Source organism: Onychostoma macrolepis, chromosome 23 (assembly GCF_012432095.1).
Source record: "Onychostoma macrolepis isolate SWU-2019 chromosome 23, ASM1243209v1, whole genome shotgun sequence".
NCBI lineage: Eukaryota > Metazoa > Chordata > Actinopteri > Cypriniformes > Cyprinidae > Onychostoma > Onychostoma macrolepis.
This window is the reverse complement of record NC_081177.1, coordinates 14,395,334-14,415,116: the sequence shown is the minus strand read 5'-3', so window position 1 is coordinate 14,415,116 and position 19,783 is coordinate 14,395,334. Positions and strand designations below refer to the sequence as shown.

General features: G+C 37.1%; 1 protein-coding gene across 2 annotated transcripts; it reads right to left on the bottom strand.

The window, feature by feature from the left end:
* Positions 1 to 40: 40 nt before the first annotated feature.
* Positions 41 to 18,498, bottom strand: LOC131531842 (uncharacterized). 2 transcript variants are annotated; one of them, XR_009268790.1, is made up of 5 exons: positions 18,425 to 18,498; positions 15,869 to 16,201; positions 15,423 to 15,734; positions 1,279 to 1,487; positions 41 to 977 (listed from the first exon to the last, which is right to left on the bottom strand). XR_009268790.1 is itself a non-coding variant. In XM_058762952.1 (5 exons), the coding sequence occupies exons 1-5, from the start codon at positions 18,456 to 18,458 to the stop codon at positions 830 to 832; spliced, it is 948 nt and encodes a 315-aa protein (XP_058618935.1). In that variant the 5' UTR covers positions 18,459 to 18,498; the 3' UTR covers positions 41 to 829. The 2 variants fall into 2 exon arrangements, 1 of the variants encoding a protein (XP_058618935.1); XM_058762952.1 differs by having other exon boundaries at positions 1,279 to 1,399.
* Between the last annotated feature and the right edge of the window lie 1,285 nt (positions 18,499 to 19,783).

Below are 19,783 nucleotides of genomic sequence, written 5' to 3'. Positions count from 1 at the left end.
ACCATTATTGAAAAATAATCAATGTGTTTTTGTTTTTCTGCTGTTGTTATCACTGTTAGTAAGCTATTATGGTTCAGAGTTCATATTTCAATCATGTTGATCATCACTGTGAAATCTGAGATTTGTTTCTTGACGTATATGTGCATCTCACTGCAACTCTAGTGTTAAGAAGTAAATAGTGAATAGCCCATAACATTTCAAGGCCATATATTGAAAAATAAACAAAGATGAAAGAACAGATTGTAGGTAGTAGAAATATAGATGATTAAAAAAAATGAAGTGTATTTGTTTGCCTTATTTATTTTTCACATTGTATATATAAAACTTTCAAAGTATAGAGAAAAATCAATCTTTACAGTTCCTTGATCATTGTCCAGGCATCAAAGTCACAAAACAACTTTAACAATAACTCATTGTGTGTGATATTTTCCTTTCAGGAAAGGCAGACTAGATAATAGGGGTCACTTTCAGTTTCACTCTTGCATGGTTTCATTCCCAGTGAATCGAGTTGATGGATAAAACAGGATACAAGTTGAGTCCAGCAATGCTTGAAAATGTTAATTTCATTAATGTGGATATCTAATTGTAATGTGAGCAATGTGAGGATTGTCTGTCCATATACATGTTTTACATTTACAAACAGAGACACCTAAAGCTAAAATATCTACAAAATGAATTAAGCAGTTTGGGGCTGAATTAATTGTACACCTTGTGGATAATAAGAACAAGGAATATCATTTTAAGTCAATGTGAATTAAACAGAACGCAAAGTGTGTACATGCCCACCATAAATAAACACTTGTAATGAAGAGGCAACCGTGTTTCTCAGTCAGATGTCTTTGGGGTGTTTGCCTTGAACCTTAAGCCTTCTTGATGTATATTTTGAGCATGTGTGCACTACACATAAGATGGTAAACATAACTGAGGAGAGAATCCAACGAAGACACTCATACCAGAGTGGTAAACCAGACCATGGCCTACAGAACAAAACGTATAAGTTTTTTAGCCTGCTGACAATTGTGTTGAACTACTGTGAAAAGATTATTCTTTTTTTTCTTTTTTCTTTTTTTACTTTTTTTATGTTCTACAAAATAAAATCAGTCATATAGGTTTGGAATGAAATGATTTTTGGTGAACTAATGTTTAGAATTCTGTAAATAAATATATATATTTTTTACTAAGCATGTTCTCAAGAAGGGGTTTGTTGGAGTCTTGTTTTTAATTGATTAATTTTACCATGTTGAAAAATCACTTTCTGTTCATGTCTGATCAACTTACATTGTTTTATTCTGACTCCATGTGAGATGAGAAACTGTTGCAGAGCTCAGGAATTTCTCTGTCGTTTGGATGGATGTTGAGAGTGATGTTGTGCTTTTTATACAGTCATAGCTAGAGAAAGCTGGTGACGAAAGAGAGGTTTATCTTCAGATATCTTAAAACCAAGTGTTACATCATGTCCACACGTTCATTCTCACTGTAATCCTCAACTAAAACACAAGATAAGATGGCGATGGTTGCATTAGTTTGAAATGAGCGCAGTCTGTGGTGTTATCAAAAGACATGAAGGCCCTGTCCCAAATGGCATTCTAAACCTGAGTCCACGCTTTCGTGACAAAATGTTGTTTGTCTGTTGGGTAGAAGTCTGCTGAGGAGCTAACCTCAGTGTGGGCTTAGCAAAAGTGTGTTAGAGGGCATAGCAACCACAAAGGAGGTGCTTGCAAGCACCCTTCTGAAAGCTAAAATGATGAATCGGACATCCTACAGACTCATGGACTTGTGCATGAAGTGTGCCATTTGGGACGGGGCAGAAGTAGCAGCATCCTGAAAAGTGAAACCAAAACATTTTGATCGCCCCCTGGTGGCTGGCTGCAGTGTAGGTCATAAAGCCTGCCTTCTCCATGTAAATGAATTATTGGACAGAAAAATAAATAAATAAATAAAATAAAAATCTAATTACACTTCAAATAAATATTTCCCAAACACATTTTCTGTCATTTTAGGTAGTTCTAATCACCCTGATGTATGTTTAAGTGTTCATTGTTTCAAGTTGGCCTAATTTGGCTTTTAGTTAGTTATTTGGTGCTATGAAAATGTGATGTGGCGTCATGATTGTGTGCTTGTGATCGAGTCAGCCAGAGTTTGGGCAGGACATTGATCCACCTCACGTTCACTTCTGCGCAGACTCTGGCCCCAAATGATATCATCAGTGTAAGATGACAGCAGCCATTTCTGTAACATTATGGCTTCATTTTTCCACAGTGAAAGGAAGTGGAGTCCATCTTTTTTAGTCTATGGATACAGCTTTGCCATAGACAAATACAATGAGTATTCTAAAATAAGGGCTGTCTAAAATAATCAAGCTGTAAAAATGGGCGGAAAAATCTTAATTTCTTCAAATTATATATATATATACAGTGCTGCTGGAAAGTTTGTGAACCCTTTAGAATTTTCTATATTTCTGCATAAATATGACCCAAAACATAATCAGATTTTCGCACAAGTCCTGAAAGTAGACAGAGAGAACCCAATCAAACAAATGAGACAAAAATATTTTCTTTGTCATTTATTTATTCAGGAAAATGATCCAATATTGCATATCTGTGAGTGGCAAAAGTATGTGAATCTCTTGGATTAGCAGTTAATTTAAAGGTGAAATTAGAGTCCATCTTTGCAGAGGTGTTTTCAGTCAGTACAATGACTATCAAATGTCAGTACGTGACCGGTTTTATTCAAAGAACAGGGATCTATCAAAGTCTGATCATGTTTGTGGAAGTGAATCATGTCACGAACAAAGGAGATTACTGAGGACCTGAGGAGTTGATGTTGCTCATCAGGCTAGAAAAGGTTACAAAACCATCTCTAAAGAGTTTGGACTCCACAAATCCACTGTCAGACAGATTATATGCAAATGGAGGAAATTTAAGACCCCTGTTACTTTCGCGAGAAGTGGTCGACCAACAAAGATCACTCCAAAGCAGAACGTGTAATAGACTGCGAGGTTGCAAAAGTTCCCAGCGTAACTTCTAAGCAACTAAAGGCCTTTCTCACACTGGCTAATGTTAATGTTCATGAGCCCACCATCAGGAGAACACTGAGCAACCATGGTGTGCGCAGAGGTGCAAGAAGAAAACCACTGTTCTACAAAAATTGCTTGCTAAAGATCACGTGGACACGCCAGAGGACGATTGGAGAAAGGTTTAATGGATGGATGAAACCAAAATAGAACTTACTGGTTTATGCCATGGTCTGTCTTAATACTAATATTCTGATTGGCTGGCAGGTCTTGATTAAATTAGTTGAACTGCACAGGTAGTTCCAGATCAGTTTAATCACGTTCTATATTAATGCGCTTCCTATAAACATTGGTAACCATAGTGTCATACAGTTACAGTTGAATAGACTGTGGTAAAAAAAAAAAAAAAAATCTAAGATTACGAGATTAAAGTCGTAATATTTTGAGAATAAAGTCGAAACTACGAATAAACTCGAAATATTACGAGAATAAAGTCGAAATGTTTCGAGATTAAATGTTTTGAGAATAAAGATTATATAGTTATAATATTTTGATATAGGCTATTCTAGCCTTTTGCTCATGCAGATGGCCCGGAATTGGAGCACCGGGAGATATTCCAAATCTCAGTTTTCAAAATCTGTCAGTTTTATAGCGAAATACAAACAATATGTAGGCTTTATTGCAATAATGTGTTTGGCATCTGAGTCAGTCATCTTTCCAATTACAATAACGAATGACGAGACATTATTTTCATTATAAATTAGGCTAAACTGTTTTTTTTTTCATGCCTTATGTTCCTTCAATTTATATCTTGCTATAAGCTTGAAATAAAGAGCAAAAACACATTTATAATTTGTATTTCGTTATAAAACTGGCAGAATTTGAAAGCTGAGCTGTGTGTAAAAGCAACAAAGCACAAAATTGTTGCGATTACTGGTTGACTGGCGTGCTACAAATAATGAATGGAAGACGTTAAAAATTATTTCCTCATTTACAGTAGGCCTATACCATGAATAAAACAGTTTGTGAATAGTCACTTAACGTTTACAGCAGAAAAGACAACAATATAAATTATGTTAACAAATTTGAGTCCACTTCAACCTTTAGAACGTTTTATTGCTGTTTAATTAAACAGGCTACATGTGAGGAATGAAAGTTTGGACGCCACAGATGTTTTTGCGGAGTAGGCAGGGGCGGACTTAGTGATTTGGGGGCCCTAAGCAAATTTCAGGTACGGGGCCCCAACAAAATAACTATAATGCTCTTTTACGCGTAACCCTTATTTTGCTCGCTAGCTCTCTCTCATTATAGCTATAGCTATTGTAACTATTACCCCTTCACAACTTAAGTAGCCTAAATAATTAGTCAACCTGATGCTGTTCTAAAGCCATATTAAACTACCTTATTTTTTTCGGATAACAAAAGAAAAAGAAAAAGAAAAAAAAAAAAAGCTTGCACTTTGAATTGTAAACTTCTTCAATCTTTTTCCAAAAAGGATTAAAATTTCATAAAAATTATCCCATGCAACTCGTTCCATATTCCAAGCGTTCTTAGGGCATATAGGGTTTGCCGAGAAACGAATCGAAAATGTAATCTTGAGTCATTTTGAGTCATTTTGAAACATCAAGGCAAATAAAATTATGACTTGAAACAATAATTTCTTTACTGAGGTGAATATAACTGTTCTGAGACAGTCATAACAGCGTAGAATGCGCGCAAAGAGCGCTCCGTCTATAATCACTAAAAGCTGTCACTCACTTCAGTTCATCGCGATCTCACGACGTTCCGTTAATAAGCTAATAAGAATTTTCACAATAATTTAATGAACTGATTCACATAAATACAGCGACCTGTCACGCCACATAAAAGAGCTTGAAAATCACATTTTTGTAAGTAATCGTTATAAAACTGATTTTGAAAGCTGAGACTTTGTTTTATATTAAAAGAACTAAAAGCACAAAGCTTAATTGCTATTGGGTGGCTGGCGCACTACAATTAACGAATGCAATTGAAGACATGAAATATTATTTCCAAGCATACTGTCCCTGCGAGTATGACACATGGTATGATTTCTGCTAATAATCCCACATATATTTGTAGTATTAAAAAAGGGTTAAATAAGAGAGCTACAGCGCCCCCCAAAGGAATATCGATTGAGTGTGTGAGCTGATGTTAAGATAAACAGTTGTTCCTGTTCAGTCTGTTAATAAATATCATATTCTTGATATTAAGCTGTTTCTGCGAGTCCTTAAAATTGACATCCCAGTAAGATGATGCGGCTGCTCGGACTCAACAATATTCAGATCAATTCCGGTGGCCCGGCAACTTCTCCCGGTGCTCTCAATGCGGGCTATTTGCATGCGCAATATAGGCTATACTCTCAAAATATTATAACTTTAATTTCTACGATTTAAATGATCGAAACATTTCGACTTTATTCTCGTAAAATTTCGACTTTATTCTCGTGGTATTTCGACTTTATTCTCGAAACATTTCGACTTTATTCTCTCGTAATATTTCGACTTTATTCTCGTAGTATTTCGACTTCATTCTCGAAACATTTCGACTTTATTCTCGTAATATTTCGACTTTATTCTCGTAATTTCGACTTTATTCTCGAAATATTACGACTTTAATCTCGTAATCTTAGATTTTTTATTTTATTTATTAAGGTGGCACTAAAACGCCGTCGTACTCGTGCTATAATCCTTTGATTAGACTGACAGGACATCTGATTCCTTGGTTGCCTAGCAACATACCAAAAAAAAAAAAAAAAAAAACCCGCTGCGCACTGCACTTTTTTTTTTTGCGGTGCGCCTCGCGTTTTCAGAACTAAAACCAGACAGGGGTCACTTGTGCTTTTAGGGGGCACAATTTTAAAATTCATCCTAACCTACTTTAAGTATTATTAATTCAGTCATTTTTCACCATGTCATGTATCATTGCAATCTCTAGAAGTAATCTATAACAATTTCAACTAAAATGAATATTTCATCATGTTTCATTTATTTTGACAAATAATTCTGTATGTCAGGGGCATCATTTTTGAGGGGGCACGAGTGGGGGGATCTCTCATGCTTGTCATATGACACACAGCATCCACAATACCACTGTATAACTGATATAGGCTTATGTATTATTATTTTTATATTCTAAATATTCCCAAAATATATCATGAAATAGCTCGATTTTCAAATGTAAGTAAATGCATTTTGCACCTTTATAGATTATATTAGTTGATCTGTAATGGGCGATAGGCAAAGTAAGTTAGCCTAATATTAACTTTGCATAAAAATCGGTCTTTTTACTTAAGTACCAGATGTCATACCATAAAATGAGTGTCATACCATAAACATATAATACGACTGACTTTGTATTTTATGTGGATTTAATTAAAACATTGTAAGTTACTAATTAGCCCATAACACTTTCATTGTACAAAAAGAGCAAAGAACGTTTACATTATCATAGAACATTTTCACTTCAGTCCAGCGAGAAAAAGCAAGAAAAACCTATGAAGCTTTTTGTTACTTTAAATTGTTGTAATTTTACCCCTGGCATGAATTCACTTTACATATTCTTATGAATGTTTATTTGTTTTTGTACTTGTTGTGAGTTGTATATGCTTGTACAAACCTTTGTATAATTTTTGCATAATAATAATAAAAAAATACTGCCCACAAATCTGTTTTTAGAACAGTAAAAGCTTTTTTTACTCTATAGTCACAATGTTATAATGAGTCACATTTAATAATAATAATAAAAAAAACACTGATAAAGGCTTATTGGTATTTAAATAGTACATGTTTATGTTGAACTTTATTCTTGAACAGATGGCCCTGTATTAAGCAGTATATAAAAAGTGTTTCTGTTGCCCATGAAAACATTTCTGAAACGTCTGTGCATTTGACAAATATTGCATGTTATTCATTTCATCTGTGATAAGAGTTTCCAAACACCGCGAGAGCATCACTACCGGAAGCAGAAAGAGTCCGACTTCACGTCTCCGCTTTCAATTCCGCCCCCGACTGCAAGCGGCTATTCTCGCCGATAGGTCTGTGCGGCGCCGCATGAAGTCGAACACACCTACCGACTTTACTGATTAGCGATTGGCTCTTTCATTCAGAAGGCGGGGCTTCCTGCAATTGAGCGGCCATATTGAGCTTTGCATTTTCCCCCATTAAAAATTATACCAGTGACACGTCTTGGGTATTCTATAGTCTTTGTTACAATCCCTGCTGGTCTCGACTCGACCTTTGGGTTACAAGTCCGACTCTCTATCCATTAGGCCACGACTCCCTCACATGGAATCGAACTCAGGACTCCAGGATTAAAGTGTAATACTTTATCACTTGAGCCACTGAATCTGACTGAAGTTCCTACTTGTTATTGTGCAGGAGCAGGACTGATTAACATTTACAAGAACCTTTACCTTCAGTTACTGCAGCAAAAGGGGGTCACACTGAAAGCAAAGATTCACATACTTTTGCAACGCACAGATATGTAACACTGGATCATTTTTCTCAAAGAAAATATTTTTCTCTCACTTGTTTGATTCGATTCTCTTTGTCTACTTTCTGGACATATATGCAAATCTGATGATGTTTTGGGTCATATTTATGCAAAATTCTAAAGGGTTCGCAAATTTCCAAGCAGCACTATACATGTATGAAGAGTTCATTTGCAAAAACCGATAAACGCCACTTTCCAAAAAAAAAAAAAAAGAAGAGCTGTTTGCCCTGCAATATTCTCCACGCGATCTGAACCCTAAATACGTTTTGTCAAAAAAAAAAAAGCCGGCATTGTCCACTTCCAAGACATCGCGAGTTCACGGTTTACTGCAGAAGCCGACAAGCACCCTTGTTGTTTTTGAATAGAAGCAGATACGTCCATTTTAGCGAATCAGCGCGCTGTATTCAGGTCAGGTGACAAGGCTGTTTTCACTTTGAAAAGACGTGCTAGCTGAGAGAAAGTTTCGTCAAAACTGACTAAAAGTGATCGAGGATGAATAATTTCTACGAATTTGATGAACCTGTGATATCTTCTTCAGGGCGTAAAAGGAAATTGAAATAAAAGCTGTACGTTTCAACGGAACCTTGCAAAAGCAGCGCGTTACAATGGTGAGGGAAAGCTCAGTCTATGATCACAACAACAGCAACAACAATGTTTGTCAGGCATTTACATTGTCATTTGAGGAGATTAGGCCTACAAAGATTAAACGAGTGTTTTCTTAAACTCTAAAATATGAAATGTGGAGTTATCTGCTTTTCCAAAAAAAAAAAAAACCGACTGTTGGAGTTATCTGCTTTTGCTGATAAAAAAACAAAACAAAAAAAACATACTTTCAATGAACGTTAATTTTGGAAATTACCTGTATTTGTTTTAAGTTATTATTACTTAATCAAAATAACCTAACTGCAGTTTGATTGATATTACTTGGAATGCGCAATAAAAAAAAGTGATTTCTGAAAAAAATAAATAAATAAATGGAGTTATCGGTTTTTGCAAATGAAGTCTTATATAGTATCTCACAAAAGTGAGTACACCCTCACATTTCGGCAACCATTTTAGTGTATCTTCTCAAGGGACAATTCTATAGAAATGAAACTTGGATATATTTTAGAGTAGACAATGTGCAACTTGTATAGCAGTAAAAATCTGAAAATAACTCAACATACAACCATTATTGTCAAAAAAGCTGGCAGCAAAAGTGAGTACACCCTAAGTGATAACAGCTATACGTCGTTTAACCATGCAAAGCCACATGTTGTATTCATCATGTTCATGTTTTTGTCTGCTTGACAGGACTATACAAATTTGTGTATCTTATATTAGAGCAGTTAAAATGTGGTGCTTTGAGTATAATTCTCTCATACTGACCACTGGATGTTCAACATGGCACCTCATGGCAAAGAACTCTCTGAGGATTTGAGAATTACAATTGTTGCTCTCCACAAAGATGGCCTAGGCTATAAGAAGATCGGTAACATTCCTTTGACCAACCAACTTCCGGTTTTGGCATGGCACCAGTGTTTGGCTTTGGCTGGATGGCTGGATCGCTGTGGCTGGATGTTCACTCCGACTCGTTTTATTAGTTTCCTGCACTATATTGCTGTTAAGTTTGTCCACAAATGTTGTGTCTACTGCATGGGTGTATGATCGCCAAACGATGCTTCTGATCCGCTCCTCTATGGAGGAGTGCGGTGGGGTATGTACCTGGAATGGTCCGGGTGAGTTTTCTGCCCCGTTTATGTGTCTGTCTACACCCGCTATCCGCTATGGAGAAGGCCTAATTGGACGCACAAAGAAACGGCGGAGAAGGAGAGGAAAAAGGGCAGGGCGGCAGGTGTATTTTAAAAGACTCCTGAAGTTGGGACTCTTTTGTGATGGCTCCGGACCGTCGTATCTTTGCTTGGTTTTACCGGACGTCCCCAGGGTTTTGATCCCTCTGCCCCGGAGAAAACTTACATCTGGTCACGGAATATGCGCTGAACACCTGAGTGCGCTGCCGCGAGCCTTGCCTTCTGCGTCAGGTGTGGTTTCTGCACCGCTCAGGATGGCTTTGATTAACGCCCGTTCAATTTCAAACAAGTCATTTTTGCTCAGTGAATTATTTATTTCCAAAAACTTGGATTTTATGTTACTGACTGAGACATGGCAAAGGAGTATGGAGTTCTGTCATCTGATCGAGGTCTGTCTTGTGGATTGTTCTTTTATCAGCACGCCTAGACTCACAGGCCGCGGTGGAGGACTTGCTGTGGTTTTAAAAAGCATTTTATTTGATCTTGCTTTTTATGAGGATCCTCTGCCTGTTAAGCGAGCATCTTGTTCTTGCATGATTAACCAGCTTGCTGTTGAGAATTTCTCAGCCGCTTTTGATTCAAGCTCAGTTCTTATCTCAAATGACATTGATGCTACTGTACAGTCGTTTAATGAACATTGCACCCTGCTACTGGACAGAGTGGCTCCTTTTAAAACTCGACAAACCCCTATTGTTAATATCACTCCGTGGATAAATGATGCCATTCGCAGTTTTAGACGTGTTTGTCGGAAGACAGCGTCTATGGTAAGCGACTCAGCTCCAAGTCCATCGCCTGCATCTTAAAGAGCTTTTGTCAGATCTAAATGAGATGATCAAGGATGCTAGAGCATCTTATTTTATGAAACTGATATGTGCCTGCAAAAGGAATCCTAAAACTTTGTTTGAAACTGTTAACAATATTGTTTCTCCTACTACATCTCTTGTCCCTGTGTTTTCCAATAATGACTGCAATCATTTTTTGTCTCATTTTGTTGACAAGGTTATGGCTGTTAGTGCAAATACTGCATCATCAGCAAATCCTTTTACAGTTACCCGACAAAAACTGTCAGTTTTGGACTCCTTTAGTCCTATTTCCTTAAATGACATCATTAAGTTAGTGGGTATGATGAAGCCTTCTCAAAGCTCTGTGGATATTTTACCTACATCTCTGTTTACGAAATCTATTACATCTATTGGCCCGTGTTTGGTTTCAATTATAAACCTATCTCTTAGGCTGGGCAAGGTTCCTAGGTGTTTTAAACATGCTGTTGTTCAGCCTCTCTTGAAAAAGAGTAGCTTTGATGCAACATCATTTAATAACTACAGGCCTATTTCTAAATTGCCTTTCATCTCTAAAATTTGAGAAAAAGTTGTGGCAATGCAGTTAAATACGGTTTTGGAGGCTCATAATATCTGTGATAAATTTCAATCTGGCTTTCATAAAAACCATTCAACTGAAACTGCCCTCCTTAGGGTCTCAAATGACATTTTGATGGCTGCTGATGCTGGTGAATGCTCTGTGCTGGTTTTGTTAGACCTTAGCGCAGCGTTTGATACTGTTGATCACTGCATTTTGATTACTAGATTGCATTCTAGTGGGCATTTCTGGGAGAGCTCTGGATTGGTTATCCTCCTATCTTTTTGATAGGAGTTTTTCTGTGTCCGTAGGAACTCACATGTCAGACTCTGTTCCTCTGTCCTGTGGTGTGCCACAAGATTCTGTGCTTGGCCCTCTGCTGTTTAGTTTGTATATGCTTCCTCTTGGCAAGATTATTAGTAGTTTAAAATATCTTATCACTGTTATGCCGATGACATCCAATTATATATTTATTTTAGTCCTGATAGACTAGATAAACTGTCTCTTCTACAGAATTGTTTGGCATCCATTAATAAGTGGTGATGATTATTGCCCCTGACAACATTACTCCTAAGATTAGGCAGGCTGTTGGGGGTCTATCATCATCTGATAGCAGTGACATAAGAAATCTGGGTGTCATTTTTGACAGGTCCATTTGTCTGAACAGTCATGTAAAATCTGTAGTTTGTTCATGTTTTTTCCATCTTAGGAACATTGCGAAGATGAGATCTTTGGTTTCAAAAAAAGAGATGGAGATGCTTGTTCATGCATTTATGTCTACATGGTTGGACTATTGCAATGTTCTGTACACTTGTTTGAACAAATCTTCTATGGATCGATTACAAGTTGTACAGAACGCGGCTGCAAGGCTATTTTCTCTATAAATAAATTTTACTTACTTACTTACTTACTAACACCCTGAAACTGAGTTACAGTACAGTGGCCAGTGTCTTACAGAGGTTTTCCAAGACGGGTTTCACTCGGAACAGGCCTCGCAAGGGTCGATCAAAAACGTTGAGTCCTCGTGCTGTGCGTCAGGTGCAGAAGTTGGCTTCAAAAAACAGACGCGTGAGTGCTGCCAGCATTGCTTTAGAGCAGTGGTTCTCAACCTGCGGCCCAAAATGCTGACAACATTAAAAAAAAAAATTAAAATTAATTAAAGTATAGTTTTACAATTCATATTTTATTTTTTAAGTGTTTTAAACAAATAAAAGTTAGAACAAAATTTTTATTTATTTTTTGTCATATAAAATAATTTTGGTGATCATGTACTGTTTTCAGATATGCGCAGTACTGACGCAACTATGAACATGCAATTACACAGTTAACGCACACAATTACAAGCGCGCTCTGGCAGATTTAAAACAGTCATCAATTAACGATCAAAATGGATAAATTTGTTATTAGAGGAGAAAAAAGATGTGAGGAAAATACTAATGAAGGAACGCATGCAAACAAGAAGAGTCGCAGCATCAGCAGTGAAGGTAGGAGAGTGCTTGAAGAATGGAAGAATCAGTTTGCTGTCAACAAGCGAGATGGACAGTCTTTCTGCTTGCTCTGTAGTAAAATACTGGGTGTATGCAAAACTTACAATGTCAAAAGACATTTCGATACCACCCATGCAACTTTTGACCAGAAATATCCACCTGGACCTCAGGAAAGAGCTCTCAAGATAGCTAGTCTTGAAAAAAATGCCATTGCTGAACAGAATACAATGCGAGCTAGCTTAAAAGTGTCTCAGGCCGTGACATTAGCAACGTTCAAAATTTCCTGGCTCCTTGCCAAACACGGCAAACCATTCAGTGAGATTCAGCGAGATCATTCGCAGGATAAAAAGTTTACAGCTCAGCAATGACACAGTTACTCGTCCAATTTCTGAAATGTCTGAGAATTTGACAGAACAACTAAAAACTAAGCTAGCCACTGCTTCAGCACTCAGTTTGGCAGCGGATGAATCGACAGACATCGGAGACGTTGCTCAGCTTTGCATTTGGGTGAGATGTGTGAATTCAGAGACTTTTGAGGTTACAGAAGATTTGTTGGCATTGAAATCGCTTCATGAATGAACAAGGGGCGAGGACATTCATAGAGCACTTAGTGAAGCATGCAAAGACATGAATATACTGGCATCCTCAGTTGTCTCCATCACTACTGACGGTGCGCCCTCAATGACGGGAAAACACAAGGGTCTCGTTGCTGAAATGCGAAAAATCTCCCCTGACTTGTTGGCATTTCACTGTATTGTGCACCAGCAATCACTATGCAGCAAGTTAGTTGATTGATACTACTTGGAGGTTATGGGCACTGTGGTCAAGGTGGTCAACTTCATTCGAGCGTGGCCTCTAATGCACCGCCGTTTTATTGTGTTGTTGGACGAACTGGACAGTGCCTACGGAGGCCTCATTCTTCACAGTGAAGTGAGATGGCTAAGTCGGGGAAAAGTCTTGCATCGCTTTCTGGCTGTACTCCCCGAGATAATTCACTTTCTTAATGACATCGGTGAGGGAGAATGATTTCCAGTCTTGAGAGACAATGTGTGGAAAACAAACGTTGCTTTTCTTGCAGACGTCACAGCTCACCTAAACAAGCTGAACCTGCAACTTCAAGGTGACGGAAAACATGTTGATGACCTGTTGGGCTGTGTTGAGAGTTTCAAAATGAAGCTAGGACTGTACACTGCACAACTGAAAGATGGTGATTTAACTCACTTTCCACTTCTGAAAGACTCGTGTGATGTACTGGACATACAACAGAGAGAACGATTTGTTAAAACTGTCAATCAAATGCAGGAAAAATTCATCTCTCGTTTTTCGGATTTTGAGAAAATAAAATCTGCAGGGCATTTCATCAGAGAGCCATTCACTTTCCCTGTGGAAAAAAATCAAGGACTTGGCTGCAACTTTCGGTTTGCCCCGCTGCACACTTGAAGATGAACTGATGGATGTTCAGGCAAGAGGACACAGCCATACCGCGCAGCAGTCACCCTCAATTTCAGAAATGTGGCGAAACATCTCTGGACAAAACCTCAGATTATTAAGTTCAAAAGTTCTTTCCATCTTTGGATCTACATACATTTGCGAACGCACATTTTCTGCAATGACGCGCATCAAGTCACGTTTCCGTGCGCGTCTTACAGACTCCAACTTACAGTCACAACTTCATTGCGCTGTTACTCCTTTTGAGCCGAATTTCACCAAATTGGTCTGCTCCGACAACATCAGGTGTCCCATTAATGGTAAGTAGAATTATACTATAATAATAATAACAATAATAAATCTAATTGTAATCATTTAGATACCTTGATATCTGGATAGTTTGCATTGGTGACGTCATATGTAAATGATATGCGGCCCATGAGACTTGAACTTGGACATAGTGCGGCCCACTGAAAAAAAAGGTTGAGAACCATTGCTTTAGAGGTTGCAGAAGTGGAAGGTCAACTTGTCAGTGCTCAAACCATGCGCCGCACACTGTAACAAGTCAGTTTGCATGGCTGTCATCCCAGAAAGAAGCCTCTTCTGAAGCTGGCTCACAAGAAAACAGTTTGCCGAAGAAAACGTGTCCAAGAGCATGATTTACTGGAACCATGTCCTGTGGTCTGATGAGTTTAAGGTAAACTTGTTTGGCTCAGATGGTGAGGAGTACCAAGAAAATTGTGTCTTGCCTACAGTCAAGCATGGTGGTGATAGCATCATGGCTGGGGCTGCATGAGTGCTGCTGGTACTGGGGAGCTGAGGTTCATTGAGGGAAACATGGATTCCAACATGTACTGTGTAATGTAACATTCTAAAGCAGAACATGATGCCTTCAGAGACTGGGCCGAACGGCAGTTTTCCAACATAATAATGACCCCAAACACACCACCAAAATGACAACTGCCTTGCTGATGAAGCTGAAGGTGAAGGTGATGGAGTGTCCAAGTATGTCTCCGGACCTGAACCCTATGAAGCACATGTGGATCATCCTCAAGCGGAAGGTGGAGAAGCACCATGTGTCTAACATCCAGCAGCTCCACGATGTCATTATGGAGGAGTGGAAGAGGATGCTAGCAACAAACTGTGCAGCTCTGGTGAATTCCAAGCCCAGGAGGATTAAGGCAGTGCTAAATAACAATGATGCCCCTACAAAATATTGAGACTTTGGACACAGTTTTGACATTTTCACTTAGAGTGATTTTCTACTCATTTTTGTTGCCAGTTATTTAGGCAATAATGGCTATATGCTGAGTTATTTTTAGAGGACAGTACATTTGTACTGCTATACAAGCTGCACATTGACTACTCTAAAATATATCCAAGTTTCATTTGTGTAGTATTGTCCCTTGAGAAATTGTTGCTGAAATGTGAGGGGTGTACTCACTTTTGTGAGATACTAATATATGTATGTGTGTGTGTGTTTGTGTGTATTTCAACACTTTGTTCTATTTTTTTTTGTTCTATGTTCAAACTCTTTAAAGTCAAGTGAATTCTGATTGTCTGTCGATGGTTTTATCATCGTCAGCTAGGGACAAATCAGCGTGGAAGTCATTCCAACCCTATTGTTCCTCTTCACCTTTATCTTTATAGTTGCAGTGTGGGCTGCTATTCTTTGACATTTAGAATGGTTTTTAAAACTGTATCTTTAGCGTTATAGTTATCGTCCTTGGTATGAATGCACCTTAACTGACCACTGCATTGCACGACTGACCAGTCAGAATCAAGAATTCCAGAATGCAATGTAAAAAAAATACTTAATGTACAGGTTAAACTCACCGTTTGATGAGATGAGATAAACACAGTCCTTGTCTGAAGACTGAAGTAGTTGCAGAGAAACAAATTCGCTACTCTGACTGCTGACATCATTAAAGGCTGAGCAGAAAAGCTGGCTGTCTTCAGTGATGTTTGAACAATGGAGATAGAGATCAGTGGAATGGTGCAGGACAATGTTGTTTGGGTGTCCAACTCTGTACCAAGTGTACCGCACATCTGTTCCTCTCTCACTCCTACAGCGAAACACAGATGGCTGACCCCAGCATGTCATCTCTGGGGAACTGAGAGGCCAAACGTTTGGTTTTATTACAGCCTCTGAAATGAAATTGATATTTCTTACTATAAAAGTCCATTTTCAAGACTAAAATGTGAACAATTACAGGTGCACTGGACAAATTATCTTTTAGATTGGCTTAATCACACTGCACATGATGAAAATAAAGTCTTACCTTGTGTTACTGTGACTTGTATCCTTGTCATTATATCAGAATAGATTTTGTCAATCGCAACCCAGTATATTCCACTGTCATCCAATCTTAGATCTCTTATATAAACAATTAACCCTCTAGAAACTCTATCAATGATTTGAGCCCTTGTTCTGTACACAGCGTGTGTGAATCCATCGGTGTCCATCAGAATTTCACACGAGGATCTGGAGTCTCCAGCACACCAGTACTTCTTGTTAAATCGGTACTGGGTTGTTTTGTAGGTGCAGGTAATGGTCAATGTGCTTCCAATTGTGGCTTGAATCTTTGTATTATCACACGGAAACTGCACACTTACTAAAGAAAAAAAAAAAGCTAAAATTTTTAAACACTGTATAAACAAATTTGATTATCAAAATGTATTGTTTTATTCAAACAAATTTAATGTCGGCATGAAACAAAGTCATCCTATTTATTTTCCAAATGCATGTTATATATCTTACTGTGAGCAATTCGTCTGTGCATTTGTTTCTCTCTTTTTTCAATGTTTTGACCTCCTAATATAATCAATGTCATAACTGGAACTTCCAGGGAAACAGACTTTTCTCTAATGACGTATACAGGATTTCTCCAATCATGTAGTCCGTTTAAAGCCACCCCTGGTGTCACGGTACTGTGCCGGAGGGACGGACACGGAGATGAAGATCAAAGAAACAGTCTTTAATTCAGTCGACGCAAGGGGTATTCCACACAAGGAACGGCAGAAGACACACAAACATAAAGTTTAAGACCTGACAAACACTAACTGAACAGAAGGGGACTTAAATCCATTGGTAAATGAGGATAGACACACCTGAACTAAATGACATAATCAACGGGAGACAGAAACTACACTGTAAAAAAGAATCCCGTAAAATTTACGGTAAAAAACGGCAGCTGTGGTTGCCGGAATTCTACCGATGCATGGTTAATACGGTAGCAACATTTTAGGTTTTACGGTTTTAACTTAAATTTACAGGTAAATACCGTAATTTCATTAACTGATATAATGTTAATTTACCAACCTATTGAAGTACTGAAATCTGTTTTGTACCTTTGAAATACACTGATAACCACTAAATGCAGGTGATGATGAGAAATTCACATGATGAACCAAAGCCCATCATAAGCAGCTTTTAAATAAATACATATATAGAAGGTGCACAGTGTCATTCACACAACATTAAACACCATCATGGTGAGACTCATTAAACTGAAATATGCAATAAACATTAATTTAACAACATTAGATGTAACATACAACCCTAATATACATAATTGATAAGAAAAATTAAGAAATATAGTTATTTCAAAGAAACAAAATTCTGGGAACGTCAATTTACGGTTTCCCCCTGTAAATTTTACATTCTTTTTCACTTCCAAGAACGGTATTTCACCGTAAAATTGTCTCAAATGTCTATTACAGTTTTTCACCGTGTGTATTAGGGGAACTTACCGTTAACCATTTAACAGGTTTTTACTGTAGCATTTTCACAGTTTTTTACTGTTAAAATCATTTTTTACAGTGTAGGTCACGCAGAGCACATGGGGAAAGAACACGCACAAACAGTCCTGGGGTGTAACACCTGGAGGCTTGCGTTCATTTGCCTAAACTTTTAAGTGCATCGCCCACATCTCAAAATCCAATCAATATCCGATGTTAGAACCAAGTCCTCGCCCTACACTTTTTCTTTTTCGATAATCTGTTTCACTCAGATGTATGTCACAATACAGAAGAAATGATCTGTCATTACTTACGTTTCACTGTGACTTTAAGACAATTTCCATTTGAGGAGGTTCATAACAGCTCTCATAACTACAGGGGGACTAGGATGGTTGTAACACTATTTGCTTTAACATTTGTAACTCTATTTTTTCTGCATTATTTATATCATACTTTGAAATTATTTTCCCACATTGATCTGTTAAACTGTGTAAATGAATGTAAAACTCTTCAAACTAAATTTATTTTAGCATTTTTATTTAAAAAGAGTTTAAAATCATTCTAAAACCCATAACAGCCTGTTTGTGCAAGTTTTTCAGGTCATTCTGTTCAATCTATGTATTCACAAGAATAAAATGTGTGACAACCACTGAGAACAGTGGTTACAACTCTCATCGTCTGCTCAGATATGGCATTTAAAGATTTGTAACATTTTTAGTTAAATTTTGAGCAAATGCTACATATCAAATTAAACAAAAAATCAGATTCACAAGAGAACAAAAGGAGGTGACTCAGATGATGCCAGTTCAGGTCATTAAAATGCATTAACATTATAGCAAATTTAATAAAAAAAAATTTATTTATTTATTTTTTTCTGCCTAAAAGTAGTCCAATAAATTGTATAATAGTAATGTCATCCCAATTTGTAAAACTGGTGGTATTACAACTCAAACCATGCCAACACTGGTCTCCTTAAAAATAAAACTATACTCTGACGGAAATTGAGGTTTAATTTAAAAAGAAATTAATATAGAAAGAAATAAAAGGCAGATGAACACAAAAAACACACGTGAATAGATCAGTAGAAAGAGACTTACTCTGTGCTAAAAGCAGTATATACAGGCCCTTCATAATGTTGACGAGAGTGTGAAAGCTATGTTACGTGTTGAAGCACCTTGTTGCGAGAAATTTAGAGCGAAACAGGATGTAATGCAGTCATGGACGAACTGTGGTTTTCAAATGACATTGTAGGGTCTCTCAATATGCTGACATACCGTATGTATAAATAAACACAAGCAATCTTTACTAAATTTAAAAAAGTGAAAGAGACCTCTTCATGCAAAAACCTAAAAGAATAAGAATGATAATACAGAGAAAATACCATTTTTTGGTGAGATTAGAAAGTTATGTATATAAAGGAAATTGTATACCTGTAATAGAGCATCTTGCAACACAGGAAAAGGTCAAAGACTGCAATTTTAATGAACAGCCACCTTCCTGGTACCTTTTGTAAAAGCTTTTGATTAATAAATGATTAGTAATGTATATTTATGTGAGTGTGAAATGTAAGTAGAAAGAATAAAATGGTATTTTCTTGTCATTTTAAGGTCAAAGACTGTCATTTAACTAAACAGCCACTAGATGGAAGACTTACCTTCCAAGTACCTTTTCCAGTGTAAAAACTTTTGATTAATAAATGATTAGTGATATATGTATGTGTGTGTGTGTGTGTGTGAAATGTAAGTAGAAAGTAAAATAGTAATTATCTACTCATTTTTTTACATAGCTATATCTCTTTCAGTTCACTTAATGTCATGTGGTATGACAAATTTTATATACAGAGCTGGGTAGTAACTGATTAAATGTAATCTGGATTATGTAATCAGATTCCAAAAGTAATTCGATTAAATTAAATACTCGGAATCAGACTACAGTTAGGCTAATTTGTTATTAATTACATGATTACATATTATTCACACTGTAACGATAAATTATTCATAATTGATTCTCCCTAATTTTTCCCTAACTTTTTCATATTTTACATTTTCTTTTCTAAAATATCCTACCACTAATACACATCTTTCAGTTTTTTGGGCATTCACACAAAGACACGTCTCTAGTCATGTATTTACACAGAAAATCCCAAAGCAATTGACCAATGGATTTACAAAAATCATTTCAGTTTTAACATGTGTTTTCTCAACATTTCAGCATTGCATCAACTACTGATGACTAATTTTTATTTGAATGATCACTCGGTAGGTTATTTAACCATGGACGTCTTTGGAAGGCCTTTGTCTTTCAAACACATTAAAATGCACAAATTCATGTTATTTCTTATTTACATGTAATGCAGAGATTCCCAAACTTTTTTGTCAGCTGAACCTCTTTCACCTAACATATTAATTTATTTGAAATACCCCTGAGAATTTAAGGAAATAAGTTAATAATTAAGT

What these genes read in the sequence shown, in the direction of transcription:
- LOC131531842 (XM_058762952.1), bottom strand. Translation starts at nt 18,458, where the DNA reads ATGAAGGGCCTGTATATACTGCTTTTAGCACAGA. An exon ending in TATACTGCTTTTAGCACAGA is followed by an intron (nt 16,202 to 18,424) that starts GTAAGTCTCTTT and finishes TTTTTTCTTTAG; the next exon opens with TAAGTGTGCAGTTTCCGTGT. An exon ending in ACAAGTCACAGTAACACAAG is followed by an intron (nt 15,735 to 15,868) that starts GTAAGACTTTAT and finishes ATTTCATTTCAG; the next exon opens with AGGCTGTAATAAAACCAAAC.